This window comes from Elephantulus edwardii, unplaced genomic scaffold (assembly GCF_000299155.1).
Source record: "Elephantulus edwardii isolate Elephantulus edwardi_28Jun2011 unplaced genomic scaffold, EleEdw1.0 scaffold00005, whole genome shotgun sequence".
Classification (NCBI taxonomy): Eukaryota; Metazoa; Chordata; class Mammalia; order Macroscelidea; family Macroscelididae; genus Elephantulus; species Elephantulus edwardii.
Genome location: NW_006399755.1, coordinates 7,048,044 through 7,069,619, shown reverse-complemented (window position 1 = coordinate 7,069,619; position 21,576 = coordinate 7,048,044). Strand labels below are relative to the sequence as shown.

The 21,576-nt window shown below is 36.4% G+C and overlaps 1 protein-coding gene and 1 pseudogene across 2 annotated transcripts in view; one reads left to right on the top strand and one right to left on the bottom strand.

Annotated features, from left to right (window-relative positions):
- The window catches only part of NRD1 (nardilysin (N-arginine dibasic convertase)), a 106,364-nt gene that overhangs the window by 59,909 nt on the left and 24,879 nt on the right, over positions 1–21,576 (top strand). For both annotated transcript variants that reach the window (XM_006879673.1, XM_006879672.1), the window contains 7 exons: positions 2,510–2,587; positions 8,336–8,456; positions 8,539–8,597; positions 8,865–8,919; positions 14,138–14,242; positions 16,846–16,969; positions 17,719–17,805. In XM_006879673.1, coding sequence (XP_006879735.1) covers positions 2,510–2,587; positions 8,336–8,456; positions 8,539–8,597; positions 8,865–8,919; positions 14,138–14,242; positions 16,846–16,969; positions 17,719–17,805 — 629 coding nt within the window. The remainder of the gene's footprint in view (positions 1–2,509; positions 2,588–8,335; positions 8,457–8,538; positions 8,598–8,864; positions 8,920–14,137; positions 14,243–16,845; positions 16,970–17,718; positions 17,806–21,576) is intronic.
- Positions 11,862–12,443, bottom strand: LOC102856905 (annotated as a pseudogene).

Below are 21,576 nucleotides of genomic sequence, written 5' to 3'. Positions count from 1 at the left end.
AATCTCTTCCTGTGGATTTACTGCCTTTGTGGAAGGTCAGCTGTGACTCTGTTCTCACTTGACAACACACAAAAACAACATCCCTAGATGTGTTAAAATTACTACATGTCTATTAAAAAATGTATTGTTTGTTTAAATTTTTTCTAGAAAAACAATACATTCTTATGAAATATGAAAAAAGTAGCATTAAGCATTTCTTTCCATCCTCAAAACCTGTCCCAAAGTGAATATAATTTAAAAGTGATGTATAATAGGGTATTATGGTTATCACAAGAGTGCACAATTTAGGTTGCATAGTAGAATGTACTTGGGGTGGTGGGAGGGGTGCAGGGGGATTGTGTACCAGGGAGGGAGTGTTTCTTTTACTTTTAAAAGAGAGGAGCAAACTGGCGGGTGTGGGGGGAGAGCTGGGCAGGGAGAGAAGTGCAGCAATGAATGAATGGAAATCCAAAATCTCTGTAAATGTTCATTAAAATTATTTTAAAAAAATTCTTTGTTAAAATAAAACTAGAGATGACTTAATAAAAACATCAGAAATTAAAAAAAACCAAACCACACACACACAAAAAACCCTGGTCCAAAACCTGACAGGTTTTTTTTATAATAAAATTTTTATTTTAAGCTACTTCACTGACAGTTTTTTATGTCATTCACACATTAGAATAATGTACACAAAGCATATATCATTTTATAATCATGAAATTGCATTATATGATGTTTGTCTTCCTTTTTTTGCATGTATTTTTTTTTAATTTGTAAAGCTTTGTGTATTTTCTTTACTAAGGTAGATTGTGAAAAATTTCAGAGCTGCTGACAAGTGGGATAAAAAAACCTTATATCATTCTCCAAAAACTTTTTAATGCAATGTATTTGTTTAACATGCTAATCATTGTGAAACTGTTGGAATCTACAAATATGTGAAGTCTCATTAAATGGGCTTTTGTTGCAAGAGTGCTTTTTCACAAAGATGCAAAATGTTTATCTCTCCGAAGTTAGTACTTATAGTACAGTGAGCTTTCTTCAGGTTTGTATATTATAGAGTCAGGTTCATTCATTAACTTCTTGCTCCTTTATATCAATCTTAGTGTATATGTAACTTAAATTCCTACTTTTGCAATGTTAATGTGAGCATTTTTAATTTCTTACAGTATTGAAATAATAGTATTAACCTTAGCTTCTAAGAACTTTCTGAATTTAATTCTAACTTTAGGGAGCGCTGGTGGTCGTCCATAGGGGCTTGCGTTGTTAATGGAAAGGTTATACCTCTGCAGTGGTTAAAACCCACCAGTAGCTCCGAGGGAGAAGAGGATGAGTCTCCTTCCATGAGATTGATGGCTTCTGAAAACCCTCTGAAGGGTCAGCTATGTGTTGATTTCAATGTAAGGCAATGAATGAGAACCTAATTTTAAAATTTCAGAATGTTTAGATGCCTGGTTTGAGTTTCTTGTGTGCTTTTGTTTCAATAAGCATGCATTTCCAAAATTAAAGGAGAAGCCAATGGAAAAATGCAGTTTAAAAATATATACAGATTACATGATTCACATTCATGTCTCTTCTCTGATAAAATAATTGGTCAATGTAACTTCTTTCGTCACAATCTTATACTTAATTTGATATTTCTAAAAATTGCACATGTAAGCCATGTGTATAATATGCTAAAGTACTTTAACTGTGATCTTAAAACTGAGTCAAAAGATTTAATAAAAATTTGAAATATTTTAAAGATAAAAAAATACATTCAGAACTACTCAGAACTTTAAAAAAAATTTTTTTATGTTATTATTTTGTGTGTGTGTGTGTACCATCAACTTGGATCTGACTGATAAAGGAGGAGATTGCCCCTACTTCTCCAGCAGAGCATCTGGTGGATTTGAATCATGTACCTCTGGGATTGCAGTGTAGCTTCTTGCCACTAACGCCACCAGAGCTCTCCCAGAACTTCTATATAATAAAACTTTTCACATTTGTTACGTGTTTTCTTGAAAACCCTGGGAATAGATAATTAGACAAGAAGAAAAGAAAGATACGGTGAATTTAAATTTCCTACACAAGATCGTGTCTCTACATAAAATAAAAAAGAATTGAAACTCTCTTATTACTGAGTTGGAAGCAACACATAGCTCATCCTCCAGCAAGTTTTCAGTGGCTGCAAATCTCATAGTAGGAGATTGCCCATCCTTCTTTTATGAGCTGCTGGTAGATTTCAAATTACGTGCCTTTGGGCACAACCACCAGAGCTCTAAATGAAAAAGAATAGAATCTAAATGTTCTGACATTTCACTTTTCTGCAGAGCTTTATAAAGTATTCGAAGCTTTTACAATCATTTTTCCTAGATGAACAAAATTAAAGTTTACCATATTTTTGCTTTTATCATGCTGCTACTGAATTGTTATACTTTTATGTTTAAATAGGTTTATATGAGAATGAGTTTATAGTTTTATAGTCTTAGAAGTGAGATTTTTCTGCTGTATTTATACCTTAATGTTTTTGTTCCTTTAAATTTCTTAGAGTGAAACCACTTCATTATATCTCCTGGTTGGTTGGGCATGAAGGCAAAGGCAGCATTCTTTCCTTCCTTCGAAAAAAGCAAGTATTTACTTAATAAGTACTTTTAGTTTATTCTGAAAAAAATACTATTTTATGTAAGCTGTTCTTTTGTATTTTTGCTTTAATTACCCAAAAACCTAGAATAAAAGTTAACGCTTTAATTGTTGTTAGGCGCCGTCGAGTTGCTTGCGACTCATAGCAACCCTATGTACAACAGCCCTAAACTCTTCTCTGTCCTGTGCCAATCGCACTGTCTCTGACACTCCCATCCTGATTGCCCCAGACACTGAATCAGTCCACCTCATAGAGGGCCTTCCCCTCCTGCGCTGTCCCTCCGCCCTCCCAAGCATGATGTCCCTCTCCAAGAACCAGTCCCTCCTTGCAACATGTCCAAAGTGTGTTAGACGGAGTCTCAGAATCCTTGCCTCCAAGGAGTTGCCTGGTTTAACCGTTTCCAGGACGAATCTGTTTGTTTTCTTAGCAGTCCATGGTACCCTCAATACTCTTCTCTAGCACCACAGCTCAAAGACATCAGTTCTCCTTCTATCCTCCTTAGTCATTGTCCAACTCTCTGATGCTTAACAAGTGATAGCAAAGACCATGGCCTGTATCAGACGCACCTTAGTCTCCAGAGAGACACAACAGCAGACTTTCCCATGGCAATACGTCTTTTAATTTCCTGGCTACTGGTGCCAAGAGTGTGGACTGTGGAGCCAAGCAAACTAAAGCTGTGAACAATCTCAATCTCTTCATCCATCCTGATGGTGCCACTTGGTCCAGTGGTGAGAATCTTTGTCTTCTTGACATTGAGCCTCAATCCATATTGGAGGCTGCAGTCCTTAACACTCTTCAGCAAGTGCTTCAGGTCCTCCTCAGTTTCAGCAAGCAGGGTTGTGTCATCTGCATAACACAGATTGTTAGGTCACTTTAACAATCAAAATTGTTTTCATGGCCATATTTTCTTCTATGTATTTTTTTGTAAATCATCATTTTAATTCCTGTTCAAAGTAATTGTAAAAGAGTGTAGGCAGCATGAGGAGGGCAATATCTGACTTCTACTAACTCGACAATGGGGTTTGTTCTCACCATCCACAGTACAAAACCAATTTCTAGAAGGTCAGACATGCTTCTGCACCTATTTGAACTGATTCTGACACCAATTTTACTGCTCTACTTGGTTCAGAATCTGTTAAAATGATCTCACAGAATGATACATTTATGGGGTTATTTAGGGATGTTAACAGATCATGATTCAGGTTGGCATCAGAATACACGTTTTCTGTTCAAATAGCTTCTCAAGTATACAGTTCTTCAGTTCAGATAGCTTCTAAGTGTGCCCTTATTTACTTGGTTCTTCAGCTTTACGGCTTAGGTCAGTGTTACAGAAGAATTTCCTTAGTTCTGCTAGTCATGATATCTTCTCTCAGTACTCCAGCAAGCTTGGGAAAATGTCCTAGCTATGATTCCACGAGACAGCAGTCTCAAGTCAGCTCTGTCTCATATTAGTCTCTGGTTCTTTGCTGAAGCTTCTTCTGCTTTTATGTAGATCCCTATTTGACTGGTGCAACAATCTCTTGCCTTGCACTGCACTCTGTTTCCTTTTCTTTACTGATAATAAGGTTTCCAAATTTCTACTGCTGAACTTGTTCAATTTAAACCTAGTAGACTAGGGAGACTAGCCAGTCTTCTGTGGATGACTTAACACATCCTATTTGCTTGTTCTTGACCAACCAACCATGTGTCAAAGTTAGAGTCAGTGGCTACAGAAGCCATTTTGAACAATAAATCTTTGATACCACAGTATTTATAAACAAAATTTTTAAAATGTGAGTGTAATCTATAGATTCTAGAATGACATAAAAAGTTTTGCTTTAACTTAATGTTTAGATTTGGCCAAATAGTAAATTGTAAATTTTATGCTGTGACTCTTTAGGTAATCTCTTCTCCCTCCAAAACCATGTAGACTTTAACAAAACTTTATTGAACAGTTAAAATAAATATATGATACTGTGAATACATTTTATAGTCATGTTGCTGGAATGATATTTCTTGATGTTAAGTACTCATTTATGTGTCCTATAGCCCAATAAAGGCATTAGAGCTTTATTTTGGGATCAGAACCAATAGATTAAAGTAATTCCTTATTTGATTTTATATACATTGATTTCAATTTGAGCATGCAAAGAGAGATGAGAATTATAAGTAAGTAACTTTAAAACATTGATGTATACTGGAACGTTCAAGAGCTTTGCTGATTTAGTGGTAAGGAGTTGCACTGCCATCCAAAGGCATACAGTTTGAATCCACCATTTGCTTGCTGCATGGGAAAAAGGTAGGCAGTCTCTTCCCATGCAATTTACTGCCTTTCAAAACCCAGTGGACGGTTAGCTGTGGGTTGGTTCTGACTAGATGGTATCAAGGAACAACAACAGAACATTCAAAGAAACTTGAGTACGAGGTTATTAAAAAATAATAAACTAATAATATTAGGTCTGTATATGCTTTACTCCATATATGTTTACAATATAACATAAAATGATTTGACATTTATTCAACTTTTCTATTTTCTGGAGCTTTATTAAAATTTCAAACAATATTCTGGCTCTTTCCTTGTTTTAGGATTATTCTGGTTTGGAAAAAATAGACTATTATTGCTTCCTAAACAAGCTGTATATATTACTATCAAAGAGCTCAGTTGACATTTTAAGTGGAAAAATGTTTTAAGGCTTTTCCTTGGAAGAGAGACTCAGAAGGGTTATGTGAACTGTCTTCTGGCAACCTTTTAATATTTTGCACTTTACTTTCTTAAGACAAATTACTATGACTTCATAAAATTGTTAGTGTTTTACTATGTTGTGATGTGTCTTCCACCCCTTAACTGTCAGTTTGTTGTCCTGTGGTGATTTGTGTGTTGCTGGAAGCTGTGTCACTAGTATTTAGAATATCAGCAAAGTTACACATGGTACACATGAGGAAGACCCTCAACAAGAGGTATTGCTACAACGACTACCACAGTGAGCTTGAGCATGACAGAGAACATGAAGATGGTGCAGGATTGGGTACAGTTCAGACCTGTTGGTTATAGGGTCACTGTTAGTCATAGTCCACTCAGTGGCAGCTAACAGCAACATACACGGTAGACAAATTTCAGTGAAACTTCTAGACTAAGACAAATCAGAAGCAGGAGTAGCTGTCTACTTACAAAATACTCGGCCATTAAAAACCTTATGAATCTCAAAAGAGCATTGCAAGTGAGGTGGTGGTTTGAAAATATAATGTTGAAAATAAACAAGAGGCCTGAAATTGCATGGTAGACTTTTATAGAATCAATGACTTATGCATTACAATTCCTTTAAAAAAAATGTAAATGGCAATTGTACATGTGTACCTTGCCAAACAGAATACACAGAAATCAAACTGACTATATATGTGGGAAGAGATGAAGGAACTACTCAGCATTATCAATTAGAATAAGGCAAGGGCTAACGGTATTTTACAAACCATTATTTATATACAAGTTCAAGTTGAAATTGAAGAAAACTGATGCCAAGTGATTTTAGAGACCATCTCAAGAATAGATTTCATGTTTTGAACACTAATGGCTAAAGATCAGAGAAGTTATAGGATTATATAAAGGATATCACGTATGAAGAAAGCAATAAGTCATTGAAAAGGAAAGAGAAGATGAAAACGGATGTCAGTACAGATTCTGAAACTTACTTTTAAACAGAATAACGAGAATGAATGGAATAAATTATGAAGTGAGTTGAACAGAATATTAGAGAGCAGTTTGAGAAGACAAAGTACTATAACAAAATATGTAGGCATTTGATATTAGAAAATCCAAAGGAATGAGCACACTTGGCATTTCTGAAGCTAAAAGAACTGAAGAATGACTTCAAGTCTTGAGTTTCAATACTGGTTTTTGTGAGCAAAATACTGAGTGATAGGATACCAAAAGATGATGGAAGTAATACACAGAGCCACTGTACCAAAAAGATTGATCAGTAGTGTTCCACCATTTCAAGAAGTTGTGCACAATCAAGAACCAATGGTATTGAAGAAAGAATTAGAAGCTTCCTTGAAGGCATTGACAAAATACAAGGCAGTTGTTTTTGACACAATACTAATTGAGTTCTTTCAACCAAGGAATATAGAAGTGCTCACTCAGCTACCCTAAGAAATTGGGAAAGTTATTAGTGTAGCTGACAAGAAGAAAGCCCTGTTTGTGCACATTCAAGGAAAGGTGATCTAGCAGAATATAGAAATTATATATATGTGCTGTTGTTGTTATGTGCTGTTGAATTGCCTGCAACCCATAGCAACTCTTATGTACAGCAACTCTGAACCCTGCCCTGTCCTGAGCCAGTTTTACTGGTTCTGACACATCAGTCTCCATTGCCCCAGTTACTGTATCAGTCCATCTTATCTGGGGTCTTCCTTTCCTGTACTATCCCCCCGCCCTTTGGAGCATGATGTCCTTCTCCAAAGATCGGTCCCTCCTGGCTACATGACCAAACTATATGCTACAGAGCTTCAAAATCCTAGCCTCAAAGGAGAAACTTGGTTTCTCTCTCTAAGACAGACCTATTTGTTTTCTTGGCGGTCTATATATGTTCAAGATTCTTCTCCAGCACCACAACTCAAAGGCATTGATTCTTCTGTCATCCTTAGTCATTGTCCAGCTCTCTGATACAAAGCAAGTAATTGTGAAGACCATGACCTCGATTATGCTCATCTTAGTCTCTAAACTGACATCTTTGCATTTTAGTACTCTGGAGAGGCCCCTGATAGCAGTTTTTCCCAGTGCAGTTTGCATTTTGATTTCCTGACTGCTGGTGCCAAGAGTGTTAATTGTGGAGCTGAGAAAGCTGTAATTATTAACAACCTTAAGTATCTTTTTCATCTCTCATGGTGCTGCTAGGTGGCGCAGTGGTGAGACTCTTTCTCTTCTTGATGTTGAGCTTCAATCCATATTGAAGACTACAGTCCTTGACCTTCTGTGGCAAGCTCCAGGTTCTCCTCACCTTCAGTAAACAAGATTGTATCATCTGCATAATGTAGGTTGTTGATGAGTCTTCTTCCAATCTTGATGCCACATTCCTCCTCATAAAGCCCAGCCTCGTGGATGACCTGTTCTGCATACAGATTGAAAAGGCATGGTGACCAGATGAATCCCTGACACATTTCTTTCCTGATTTTGAATCATGGCAGTGTTTCCCTGCTGTTTTGAGGACTGCCTCCTGGTGTAAGTACAGGTTTTGCATAAGCACAGTCAAGTGTTCTGGGATTCTCATTTTTCTCAAGCTTAGCCACAATTTGTGAGGATCCTTGCAGTCAGATGCCTTTGCACAGTCAATGAAACACATCCTCTTGTACTTTTTGTTTCCTACCAAGATCCATCTGACATTGGCGATACTGTCTCTAATGCCACGACCTCTTCTAAACCCAGCTTGTATTTCTGGTAATTCTGTCAGTGTACTGTTCTAGTTGTTTCCGGATAATCTTCAGTAGGATTTTGCTAGCATATGATATTAGTGACGTTGCTCAATAATTTATACACTCTATTGGGTCACCTTTTTTTAGTGATCTCTTCCAATCAGTTGGCCAAATAGTTGTCCTCCAGATTTCTTGGCACAATCTGGTGAGCACATCCAAGGCAGTATTTATATATTTAAGGCTAAATTTTCCAAATTTTACATAGAATGCCTGTCTATTTTGCTAATGGAAAGCATGGTAGATTTTCAATCCCAGAATATTAATTGGATTATCATTCTATATAAATAGGTGCTGGGCTCTTGCACTGTTTGGAGGAAATGGGGAGACAGGATTTGAGCAAAATTCTACCTATTCAGTGTTTAGCATTTCTATAACATTGACTGATGAAGGTTATGAACACTTCTATGAGGTAAGGAATGAAAATAAGATTTGTTTTTCTTTTATATAGGTAATACTTAATGCAGAAGACTAATTATATATTTTGTTTTCAGGTTGCTCATACAGTCTTCCAGTATTTAAAAATGCTACAGAAGTTAGGCCCAGAAAAAAGGTAATAAATGATGCCAGGAATAAATCCTAATAACTTCTAGTCTTAAGGCTGCTAGTAGACATGCTTTAGTCCTACTTTGGTAGTTTTTCAGTTTTTTTTTCTCTATACTTTTACCCATCTACATGTGAGTGTGCCTTAAGGGTTTTATTTATTTGGCCAGTCTCTTAATTTTCTGCCTCTCTTGCTATTAATTTGTTATTTTTTTCTTGCTATTCTTATGGGAAAAGTCCAATAACAGTTTCTAGTTGAAGTTTTCTTTTCTTACAGAATTTTTGAAGAGATTCAGAAAATCGAGGATAATGAGTTTCATTACCAAGAACAGGTACTGAAAGTCAATTTTACTTTATTTTTTAAAGTACTTATTTTAAATTGTTTAAAATATTGTATTTGTGTAATCAAAGCTTTGTGAAGATAAAACCTTACATATTTAATACAGTGCATTACCCATCTACAAATGGGAAAATAACATTTCTAGACAGATATGACTGTTGATTTCTGTACAACTCAACACAGTATAACTGAGCTTTTTTTTTTTTCAAATTTGACAGCACAGCTAAAGTTTCCAAAAATTCAAATTATTTATCAGTCAATCAGTGAAGACCAATCACAGTGTGTTATGCGTCAATAGCAGCAACAGCTTTTTCAGGTTCTGCAGTCATTGGAACAAAAATAATAGATACATCCATTGGGGGAAAAAAAGTCTAAAACAAAACCTCAGAAAAGACCAAAGTTCTGTTACTGTTGTGGTTACGTGGTACCTGTTTTTGGTTTGTTGGGTTGTTGTTGTTGTTTTTTAAATGTCTCAGTCTTGATCTAGAAAGAACACATTCTAGAATAAACCATTATAAAGACAGCTGTGATGTAGCACAGTTGCTGTTACATATCATAAAGCAGGTACAATATATTTTACATTCATGGAAGTATAATACAGTATGGTCCTACTTCTGTATTACTGAAGGTTACAATTAAAAAGGCATTATTTGAGACTTGATTCTAATGTTCTAGCAGAGGGCCCAGAGGATGCTGTGACATAAATAGTTCTGGTACAGAAATGTACTTTTTAGATAGGATTTCCTTTCATTAGTGGCACAGTTCTAAATACTCATTATCCTTAATGAACATCAGCTAAAAATCGTTTGTATAGTCATACACATCTCACTGGTTAACTTTCTGTTTTTACCATAATGGACTTAAACAATATTTGTTCTTAGTGCCTGAGTTAGTTCACTGGCATAATGCTCTCTACCCTCTCCTAAGTTAGATAGTATTTTTCAAAATCGTTGATTCTGAGTACTGTGTATTATTCCACTGACTTGAGAGTACCATAATTTTTCAGTGTAGTCGTTAGTTATTGGGCATTTTGGCTGTTTTCATGGTCTTCCTGTTGTGAATAATGCTGCTGTGAAAATTGATGTACAAGTCAAATTATTTTTCAGTATTATCTATAACCAATTTGAAACTGTTGTGGACAGTTTCTCTTTCTAGAAGTGTCACTGGAGTTGTAATTCTACTAATCTGTGTCATGTCAGTTTCTAGATACCCTAGAGGCTATTTAAAAATTAACTCTTGTGTTTTTGAGTAACAGTAAGAGAGCTAAACAGATGGACAAAGATCATATTGTGTGACAGTCATCTGTGTAACTCAACTACCTAATCCTTAAAAAAAATATTCATGATGAGCTGACTCATAATATTTTGGGAATTATGACATTAGAAAGACATTCTGTATGGTAATCTGTCGAAATTAACCATAAATAGTATTAGATACTGTTTTGGGATTTGAAGAAAGGAGAAACATTTTCCTTGATTGAAGAAGAATCAATCTTCGTGTATGTGGTAGATTTTTATTAAGGTGTGCATTAAAAGAAAGGATAACATTTGAATAGTGTCCAGACAAAGAGAAACTCACAGGTAAAACATTCTGGCATGGTGTCGTAAAAATGAAAGGTCTGGCATTTAGAGCAGTTTTTTGCCCTTTGTAAGTCAGTTGAATCTTGTATCTTTCCATCCTTTTTAAACTTTAAGGAAGATTGCCATAGCAGTATAATATAATCATATGTACAACAGGTAAAAATTATGATATAGAAATGATTGAAATTGTCAGTGATTTCCCTTTTTTTGGATTCACAATCTACACCTTTGGTACCAGCAATCAAGAAGCGAAAAGACAGGACATTGGAAAAATCTGCTGTCAAATATCTCTCCCAAGTTCTGGAGAGCATTGATGCCACCTTAAAGACTTAAGGTGTACTTGATAACACATCTGAAAGTTGGACAATGACTAAGGATGACAGAATCAGTATCTTTGAGTTGTGGTATTTGAAAAGAGTACTGAATATCCCATGGCCTGTTAAAAGAATAAACAAGTCTGTCTTGGAGAAAGCGTAACAGAAGTGCTCCTTGGAAGCAAGAATGGCGAAGCTTTGTCTCACATACTTTAGTCCTGTTAGGAGGGGCCGGTCCTTGGAGAGAGACATCATGCTTGGAAAGGGGAAAGGTCTGTGTAAGAGAGGACAACCTTCAGTGAAATGGATTGACAAAATGACTAATAATGGGCTCAGTTCTGTTCGAGATAGTGAAGATGGCAGAAGATTGGGCAGGGAAGGATCTGTTGTTCATAGGGTTGCTGTGAGGGTCATAATGACTAAGGGATATAACAGTAACAACAACCACTACTACTCTGTATACTTGAAAAAGTAATTTTACATTGAAATTCTGTTCTATGAAAATAGAATGGTTGTAGTGATGTAGATTGACCATTAGAGGGTACTGTGACACTCCTTCCCAGAAGTATATACTTAAAACTCACAACTTCTTACCATGTGTTTTTGTTCAAGCATTTTCATTAATTGTACTTAGAACATTTAGACTAGAATTCTGGCAAGAAGGGGTGGAAACAAGACTTTTGGGCTATAACTTGATACTCAAATTGGACTACAACTTGCCCAGGTTCCTTTTTTCCTGGGATCAGCATTGTTTTTATTTTTTTTTAAATTTTTAATTATGTACATAAATAGCAACATGAGAACAAGGAGTTCTGAGGCTTGTACATTATATCTAGGTGAAAAGATTCCAGATCAGTCCATTTTTTAATATAGTATCACCCAAGATAAAGAATGTATCCTATAGTTTTTCCTGAAGAATAAAGTCAATTTACCACACTCAATACTGACTTCTCTACCGTTTTTCTACAGACATACTGATTTATTGTATGGAGTTTCCAGTGTTTATAACTCATTTTAAAAAGGTCAGAGCAAGGCAAAGTTTATTTATTTCCAGGTGGATTTTTCACATTCCCTGGCTTTTGAAAGTTCTTCCACAAATCCTCCAGGACTATGTATCCTTTCAAACCCCAGTCATATAATGCTTCTCCGCTGACCTGGGCCAGGCTGATAGCTTGTTGTGGATAATAGATAGAGGCAGCTAATCCCATGAAACCAGGTGGATATATCAACTTCTGTATTTTTGAACGTCTAGCGAAAATGAGTCCAACAAGGCCAGCAAAACCAATAACACCAAGCCTTGGGAAAAATCCAGGAGGTGCATTTTGAAGATATCCGTAATTGTCTACCCCCCATTGAACAATATTTGCATCTTTGGCTTAGAATAGAAGTACTTTTCCTGACACCATGTTATATATGGACTGCAAAACTGTCGTAGTTGTGAAATGTTTTCTTCAAGTCTAGTCCTTGGCTCTTCTACATACTTAGATTGAGTTTCTGGAACTGAAGAGTGAAAGTTCATCAACCTTGATGGAATCTTTGACAGGTGTGGCCTTGTTTGATGAAGCATAGGCCCTCAAGGTGAGAAGACTTAGGCTGGCCGGGCCCACGGATCTCTTGAACATGTCGTTGGTAGCCACAGCTCTGGCTGGGTAACCCTGACCTTAGCCCCGCCCACTACTGATAAGAGGCTACGGCAGCCCAGTAGGGCCCACCTTTGGCCGACTGCAAAAGGGACTGCAAAAGGACTACCGGGATCAGCTTTTTAGCACTGTTTAAATAGATGACATTTTCTGTCTCTAAAATTGCTTCTTAACAAGATATATCAAGATATTTTTAGTTGGCATCCCCCCGTTTTGTAGCTCCATATTCTTCCCTGCCACCTACACACCATGTTTAGCAGCATTCGTTGGTACTTGGCTTGGTTGGAAAATATGAGCCTTTTATGGTTTGCTTTTAGGGCTGTGACACTTATTTGTCATTTTCTTGTATTGGGGAAGTGATTTGCATGTTGCTGCTTTTTATAGCTACATATGTACATACATGCTTGTTGATCATCTTCTCTTAAGTGTACAGCACTCATCTGTCAGTTGCTGTGCTAAATTAGAGCTCCTAGATTAAGACAGCCATTATCTTGGCCAAGCTCTCCATTGTCCCTGTGCAGCATGGCTACAGGGGGGACAGGATCAGCAAGTGTCACTCTGTGCTGGTATGCCTCATCCCTGCACCCCAAGGCACTAGAGTTGTCTCAGCCCCAGAGAAGCAGCTACTGATGACTGGAATTGACAACTGCTACACCTCATCCAGAAGCTGCACAGATACCCTGAGCAACTTTGCCAAGGCCACATTTGATGCCATTTCCAAGACCTATAGCTACTTTACCCCAGATCTCTGTAAAGAGACTGTTTTCACCAAGTCTCCCTACCAGGAATTCACTGACCATCTTATAAAGACCCAACACCAAGCTCCAGCTGTGGCCTCCATATAGTGGGCCAGAAATAAAGTGAATTAAGTCCAAAAAGATAGACAACTAGGAATAATAAGGTAGCAGTTAGTAATGAAAGTCAGTTAAAAGTTTATAATACATTAAATAATAGACATAAACATGTTAGAAAGGACATGGAGAAATTAGAGCCATTTTTGATGGGAATGTAAAATTCTCATTGTTGGGAATGTAAAATAGTGAGGTTCTTTGAAAAACAATTTGTGTGGCAAATCAAAGGAAGACTCATAAATAACCTCACCTACATGACACAATATTTCTTGCTGAAAGTGAGGAGGACTTGGAGGGCTTGCTGCAGAAGGTCAACAAATATAGTCTTCAATATGGATTGCATCTCAACATCAAGAAAATAAAAATTCTCACCACTCAACCAAAAGACAACATCTTGACAAATGGAAAAAAGATTTGAATTAACAGTGACTTCATCTTACTTGGATCCACAACCTATAACACCCTTGGTACACAGAAGCCAGTAATTCAGAAGACATATTGCTCTAGGCAAGTCTACAGTCAGGAACCTTTACAGATTATTGAGGAACAGTGATTTCAATTTGAGGACTAAGGTGCACCTGATTCTAGGGCTCTAGATGGGTGTTGAAGGGAGTGGAAAGTCATGCTTCTTAATTTAGTAGCTCCCATTCTGTCTCCTTGGAATTCTGAGAATTTGAAGTAAAAATTGCTGATGTATCTGGTTATATATATTCAGAAGTTTTTCTCTTGAATGTTTTTTATTTTAAAAGATATTTTAAAATTATAATTAATTAAGGATAATTCTGGGGAAATTTTGGTATAAAAAATAATTTTACTTCTTTATAGACAGATCCAGTTGAGTATGTGGAAAACATGTGTGAAAACATGCAGCTGTACCCACGGCAGGACTTTCTCACTGGAGATCAGCTTCTTTTTGAATACAATCCAGAAGTAAGAAGATTTTCATTTTTAAAACTTACTTTTAGGGCATGTGGAGGTTGAGAAAATTCAGGAAGGTGAGAAGTTCCACAGTATCTGCAAGTTGTGAAATGAAGAAAAATTGGTTATAATTCATCAGCTTATTTTGTTTATTTTTATTAACAGAAGAAACATCAATAGATTTGTGGATAATATTTCATGATTCTTACACCACTGCAGTTTAATATGAGAGGGGAATATTGTTATCTTTTTATGTACTATTAATGTTTTTAAAGTATTGAGATATTTAAATATCTAAATATTTAAAATATTTATAAGAATGCTAAAATTTAATTATTGATCATATTTAATGTGTTTAGTTTAACTTTTAGTTATAATGGAGATTTAGGATAATTTGATATTTAATAACTTTTGAGAATTTATCAATTAATTAAGTTCTACATGCTGGTATCTTCACTTCATTGAATCTGGGGAGTCAATTTTGCTTCATCAGCCAGTGGTTCTTAGCTAAAGACTGTTTTGCTTTCCAAGGAGTTATTTGTCAATGTCTGGAAAAGTTTTTTTTTTATCACAACTCACAGTGTGGCATTAATGTCTAATAATTAGAAGCCACATATTTTACAATACAGAGGACAGGGTATACAACAAATAATTGTATTACCCAAGGTAATAGGCTAGTGGTTGAGAAACAAGGTATTTCAAAAATACTTATAGAGAATAGGTAAAGGTAAAGGAAGGGGTAACAACACACATTCTTTCCTTTCCCCAAGGATGACTGTGCCCAGAGGTCCAAATATAGTTTTTCTAAACTGCCATTAGTTTTTACATTTTTTTCTTGTACAAGAAATGGTGCTTGAAGATAGTTTGGTTTCCAAATGTAAGTCACAAAGTCCTGTTTAGTTCATATCATAGTTGAGAAGTTATAGAAAGAGACCCTATAGTGCTATAATTGTACTATTAATCTTTAGGTATGCGGTATATACAGTCCTTGGATTATGACAGATTTCTCCTAAATCTGTCTGTAAGTCAAATTTATATGTAAGTTAGGTTAGGTAAAGTTTGTATCTAACTTCACTTAATTACATATTTCTTTTATAGGTGATTCTCATTAAAAAAATTTAAATGCTTTCAGATACACTTAAACATATTACTGTAATATTAATGATAATACTATTTTGAAGCATGTCACAAAATAGTGAATAGTACATCCCCTATGGAGTAGGTAATGAGGACACCATAGCAGGGTGCTAGTGGTGGGCCTGTGTCTGACTGCCCAACCTCCTTTGATGATGGTGGCTAGGATCTCATTCCCCTCACTGTCCAGACTCTCACTCCCACCATCTCCAGGAGCTTGGTACTTGACTTGCATTGCACAGTGCGGGAATGGGGAGGTGGCAAGGCAAGGTTGGGTTAGGGTTGAGACCAGGTATGGGCCTTGCTTGACTGCAGAGAGTATCAAAGTATTTCCAGACTGTGATATAGACTGAAGTTGGGTCTGTACTTGCATACTCAAACTCTGAGTGCACGCTAGTTCTAAAGCTGTAGTAGAGACAACTGTGCGTCTGCATTTCTTGCACACAGCCATTACCTCTAGGGCTGTTTGAGTTGACTCTTGTGGGTTCAAAGGAAGTACTTGCAGGGAGTGCCTGCACACTTCTGAAGGGTTACTCTGGGGTGAAGAAGGATGCACTTGGCCCCTCTCATGGGTAGTGTCCGGGATTGTGCTTAAGGTAAGAAAGGGGAGTTGGTTCGTAAATATAATTGTAGTTAAGTAGATGTTTGTAACACAGGAACTGCTAGTACTTACCCAAGAATTAATAAATATAATGTAATACATGTTGTTGTTGTTGTTGTTAAGCGCCGTCGAGTTACAGGCAACTCATAGCGACCCTCTGAATGAAAGTCCTGGACACTTCCTGTATAAATTTCATCCTTTCTCCAGGTTCATAGGGTTTCCAGAGGCAAGCTATTGTGGAAGTGGATGCCACTCCTGCTTCCAAATGTAATACATTGTAGATAAAAACATATCCTTTAGAGATACATAAACTTTGATTAGAACTAACTATACTTTTGCAACTTCTAGGAATGCCTGTGCAAGTTACTTGATCTTTAACCTGGGCAGATAGCTTCACCATTGATCTCTGAGATCCAGTGGATTATTTTTAGGATTAAATGAAAGAAAACACTGCTTTTGAGTTTATTTAGATTGATAGGACAGAGTAGAACTGCCTATTAAAGTTTCTGAGATTAAATATTTACAGTCTTTCTCCTTTGGAACACCTGGTGCATTCCAGCTTTATGGTTAGCAACCCAAGTCTTGATTCATTGTATCACCTTTCCTTAAGTAGTGCTTGGCTCAGTAAATTCCTCTTTTAACTGCTAGTACTGTGAGTATGTAGGATTTGAGTGAAGACTTTATATAGCTTTAAGAAAGATACTTGATAAAACTCATAAATTTAGGAAGTTTTGTGAATTATTGTTTGTGAACTAGAGTTTCATGAGCTCAAGATGCTAGGATCTTGGGGCACTTAACAAGTTTTTTTCTTTTCAACAGAAATACATTAGGTTAAAGTTGTTATTTATGTTTATGTGTCCTCTTTTGCCTTTGTTTTTAGGTCATTGCAGAGGCCCTTAATCAGCTAGTTCCTCAGAAAGCAAATCTTGTTCTTTTGTCCGGTGCTAATGAGGGAAAATGTGACCTCAAAGAGAAGTGGTTTGGAACTCAGTATAGTATGGAAGGTAAAAATGATAAAAATTTTAATAACCATATTCATGGTTACAGGGTTTACTAGGGAAATTAACACATTTCTCCTATTCAGGTTGATAACAGGATACACAATTCCTCAGTCAAGACATCTTCTCATGCATACTTGCAGGCTCTTTTGCCTTTAGCCTCATGACAAGTCCAAGTTCTCTTAGTCCTGCCAGTTATGGTGTTTCCCCTCAGTTTGCAGCAAGCTTGAGTGAAGGCCCCTGACTTTGGCTTCATGAGGCAAGAATCCCATGTCAACTCTCCTGGTCTAACTGGTGCAGGAATCTCTGGCCTGATGGACAAGCACTACATTCTCTGCTCTTTCTGAGATTCACCCCTTCTTTTCTTAACCTGCTTGATTTAAACTTGGTAGGAGGGGGAAGACAGACAAATTTCATGATGATTCTTTTATATATACCCTTATTTCATGTTCCCAGCTACTCATGTGGTGAGTGTCATAGCCGATGACTAGGGAATTACTTTTGAACAAAAACTATGACACTGCAGTGCATAATAAGTATGATGAGACCAAAGATTCTACAATTCTAACAAGCACTCAGGTGATACCAGTGTTGTTCAGGACCCACTTGTTGTAGCAAAGTGCTAGAATGTCTGGATATGTCACTCACTTTTTCTTAGAATTGGTTTGCAAAGGTCATATGATGATTGAATCGTTACCAAGAGAATTTTGTATATGGCATTATTTACTGATTTTTGGGGTTTTTTTTCTCAACAGATATAGAAAACTCTTGGACTGACCTGTGGAATAGTAATTTTGAATTAAATCCAGATCTTCATCTTCCAGCTGAAAACAAATACATCGGTCAGTAAAATTGCAGTTATTTCACATAATCCTTTTAGGGTACTAATAAATAGAATAAATGACACTTGCTTCTCAGAAGAAAGATGAGCAGTCTCTTCCCCTGCAATTTAAGCCTCCAAGCCGGAGGATGGTTAATTAGTTCCTACTCAGTGGCAATAAACGAGAGAGAGAGGTCTATATACAATGTCATATAAATTAATATTTGAGGAGTAGATTTTTTTTTCTTTCATTTTACTAGTATGAAAACTGAAGCCTTGAGAAGTAAAATGACTTGTCTGTGATTAATCATTTTGTGACTTGAGAAACAAGGACTAAAATGCAGCTCCTTAGGAATTGCGATTCTCTTATCAATTTGTAATGTTTCTCAAACTGCAGGTTCCAAGCCATTTGTGAAATTAATTATGAAGTAAATGTTATTGGGTTGTGAAAGCATTAAAAAAATCAATTAGAATGGAAAAGAGCAGAATGCTTCACTGTATATAGAAAGTGTTATTTTTAAGAATTTTTCTTTTAAATTTTTTTTTTTATTTCAGTGAAGGTTTACAGAGATTTTGGATTTGCATTCATTCATTGCTGCACACTTTTCCTCCCTGCCCACCCCACCCCACCCCCAGTTCACTTTTCTCTTTCATTCTGGATTCTTGTCATTACAATAATACCAATAATATATTCCTCCTAAAGAGTTCTCTCCCTCATCTGTTTCAATACAGAATACATTATTTATCTCCTCTTAAGTTCCCCCCCCCACCTCTATGTCAGTCCTGCTTTACAACAGTAGCACTATGCAGCATTTGTGCTTTTGTGACTGAGATATTTCACTCAGCATAATGTCCTCTAGGGTCACCCATTTTGTATATTTCATGAGTTCTTTGTTTTTCAATGCAGCATAGTATTCCGTTATGTGACTGTACAAGAGCTTCTCTATCCATTTGTTGATGAGCACTTGGGCTGTTTCCAACTCTCTACTATTGTGAACAAAGCAGCAGTAAACATTGGTGTGAATATATCTGCTTGGGTGGCAGTTTTGGCTTATTTAGGGTATATTCCCAGTAGTGGAATTGCTGGGTCAAATGGATTTCTATTTCCAGCTTTATGAGGAAGTGCCATACTGCCTTCCATAGTGATTGCACCATTTTACACTCCCACTAACAGTAAAAAAGGGTTCTAGTTTCTCTGCAGCCTCGCTAGCATTTGTTGTTTGCTGTTCTGTTAAATTTTGCTATTTTTACTGGGGTGAGATATCTCATAGTTGTTTTGATTTGCATCTCCCTTAGAGCTAGGGATTTTGAACATTTTTTTTCATGTGTTTCTTTGCCATCTGAATGTCTTCTTTCCATCTGAATGTCTTCTTTCATGGAGTACCTGTTCATATCCTGTGCCCATTTTTCAGTTGGGTTCTTTACCTCTTTATCTTGTTGTGGTGCTCGAGTATTCTATAAATTCAAGATATAAGTCCCTTTTCTGACATGTCATTACCAAATATTTTTTCCCAGTCTGTGGCGTCCCTTTTTAACAAGTTGGAGAAGTTTTTTTGATGTGCAAAGGAATTTTATTCTAATGTCCCATTCACCTATTTAATCCACTCCTGGTTGTAGGTTTTTCAGGATGCTTGGAAAACTGTTTTATGTTCTCGATTAGGGCTTCTAGAGTTCTTCCAAGCTTTTTTCTAATGAAGTTTATAGTCATTGGTTTTAGTCCTCGGTCCTTGATCCAGTTTGAGTTGCTTTCTGTGTATGGAGTGAGGTGTGGATCTTGCTTGAGTTTTTTACAGTTTTCCAATTTTGCCAACATCATTTGTTTAAAAGGCTGTCATTTCCCCATTTAACACATTGACACACTTTTCAATTGACGACCGTGCTTAGAAACACCTTTTTTGCCCAATTGTTTATGACTACCATATGAAATTGTATGTCAGTTGTATGTTTGAAAGTGATAATTATCACATTTTGTCAGTTTTTCTATGAAAACTCTTGACGGTGGAAGTATTCTGAATTGTTAAACATGAAAAATTGCACAAAAAGACAACTGAGATGTTATCTGGAATGTTACATCTTCCCCCCCCTCCCCCCGATGTATTACTGAATAATTAACAAATAAATGCATTAGGGAGCTCTGGTGGCCTAGTGGCAAGAAGCTGCACTGCAATCCCAGAGGAACACGGTTTGAATCCACCAGACGCTGTGCCGGAGAAGGAGGCGCAATATCCTCCTGTACCAGTCAGATCTGATTTGATGGTACACGCACACAAAATAAAAAAAAAAAAAAAAATTAAAAAAAAACCCCAACAAATAAATGCATTAGTACGTTTTGTATAAATGATGTTCCTTTTTTTATTAATTAAAATGTGCAGGATGGCCATAGCCGTCATTTGTGGCACATGTTAACTGATTTTATCTTTTCAAAAATCAGTTGACCAGTAGATGGACTGAGTTCTGAATTCTCAGTTCTATTCCATTGATATGTGCGTCTGTCATTATACCAGTACCATGCTGTCTTTACCACCATGGCAGTGTACTAGGATTAGAAGTCAAGGAGTGAGATGCCTCCTACCTTGTTTCTCTTTTTAAGAAGTGCTTTGCTTATTTGGCGCTTCTTTCCATTCCAAATTAAATTTAGATTGTCTTTTCCATCTCGTTGAACAATGGAATTGGTATTTGTATTGGGATTGCATTGAACATGTAAATTGCTTTTGGTAGTACTGTCATTTTCACAATATTGAGTCTTCCTATCCTTGAGCAAGGTATATTCTTCCATTTCTCCAGGTCTCTCTTTGTTTCTTTGTAATTTTCTTTGAATAGATCCTTTGTGCTTCTGGTCAAACTTACTCCCAAGTATTTAATCTTGTGATTAGCTATTGTGAAGAGTTTTATTTTTCTTAGTTTCAGTTCTGTATTCACTTTGTCACTGTAGAGAAATCCAGTTGATTTTGTATGTTGATCTTGTATCCTGCCACTTTGCTGAATTGGTCAACTATGTCCAGTAGTTTTCTTGCTGAGTCTATAGGGTTTCCTTAGTATCATATCATCTGCATATAGAGATAATTTTACCTCCTCTTTGCCAATGTGGATACCTCTTAATTCCTTCTCTGTCTTATTGCTATCACTAAGACTTCCAATACAATATTAAATAGGAGAGGTGATAGTGGCTATTCTTGCTTAGTTCCTGATCTCAAAGGGAATGCCTTTAATCTCTCTCCGTTGAGAACAATGTTGGCTCTTGGGTTTGCTTATATACTTTTTACTATGTTGAAGAAATTCCCCGCTAATCCTATTTTGTTGAGTGTTTTAATCAGGATTTGGATTTTGTCAAAGGCCTGTTCTGCATCAATTGATAGGATCATGTGGTTCTTGTTCTTTGCTTTGTATATGTGATGTATTACATTGATTGTTTTTCTTATGTTGAGCCATCCTTGCATACTTGTTATGAATCCCACTTGGTCATGGTGAATTATTTTTTTCATGTATCATTGGATTCTCTTGGCCTGGATTTTATTCAGTGCATTTATGTTCATGAGAGATATTGGCCTATAGTTTTCTATTTTGGTGGTATCAAGGCTATGTTTAGTTCATAGAATGAGTCTGGGAGAATTCTGTCTTTTTCTATTTTCTGAAATAGTTGATGTAGAATGGGTGACAGTTCTTCTCTGAATGTTTGATAAAATTGATAAAATTTGATAAAATTCACTTATCAAACCAGGGCTTTTTTTGTTTGGAAGTTGTTTTATTACCTTTTCAGTTTCTTCTTTTGTAATGGTGATCAATTTTGATTTGT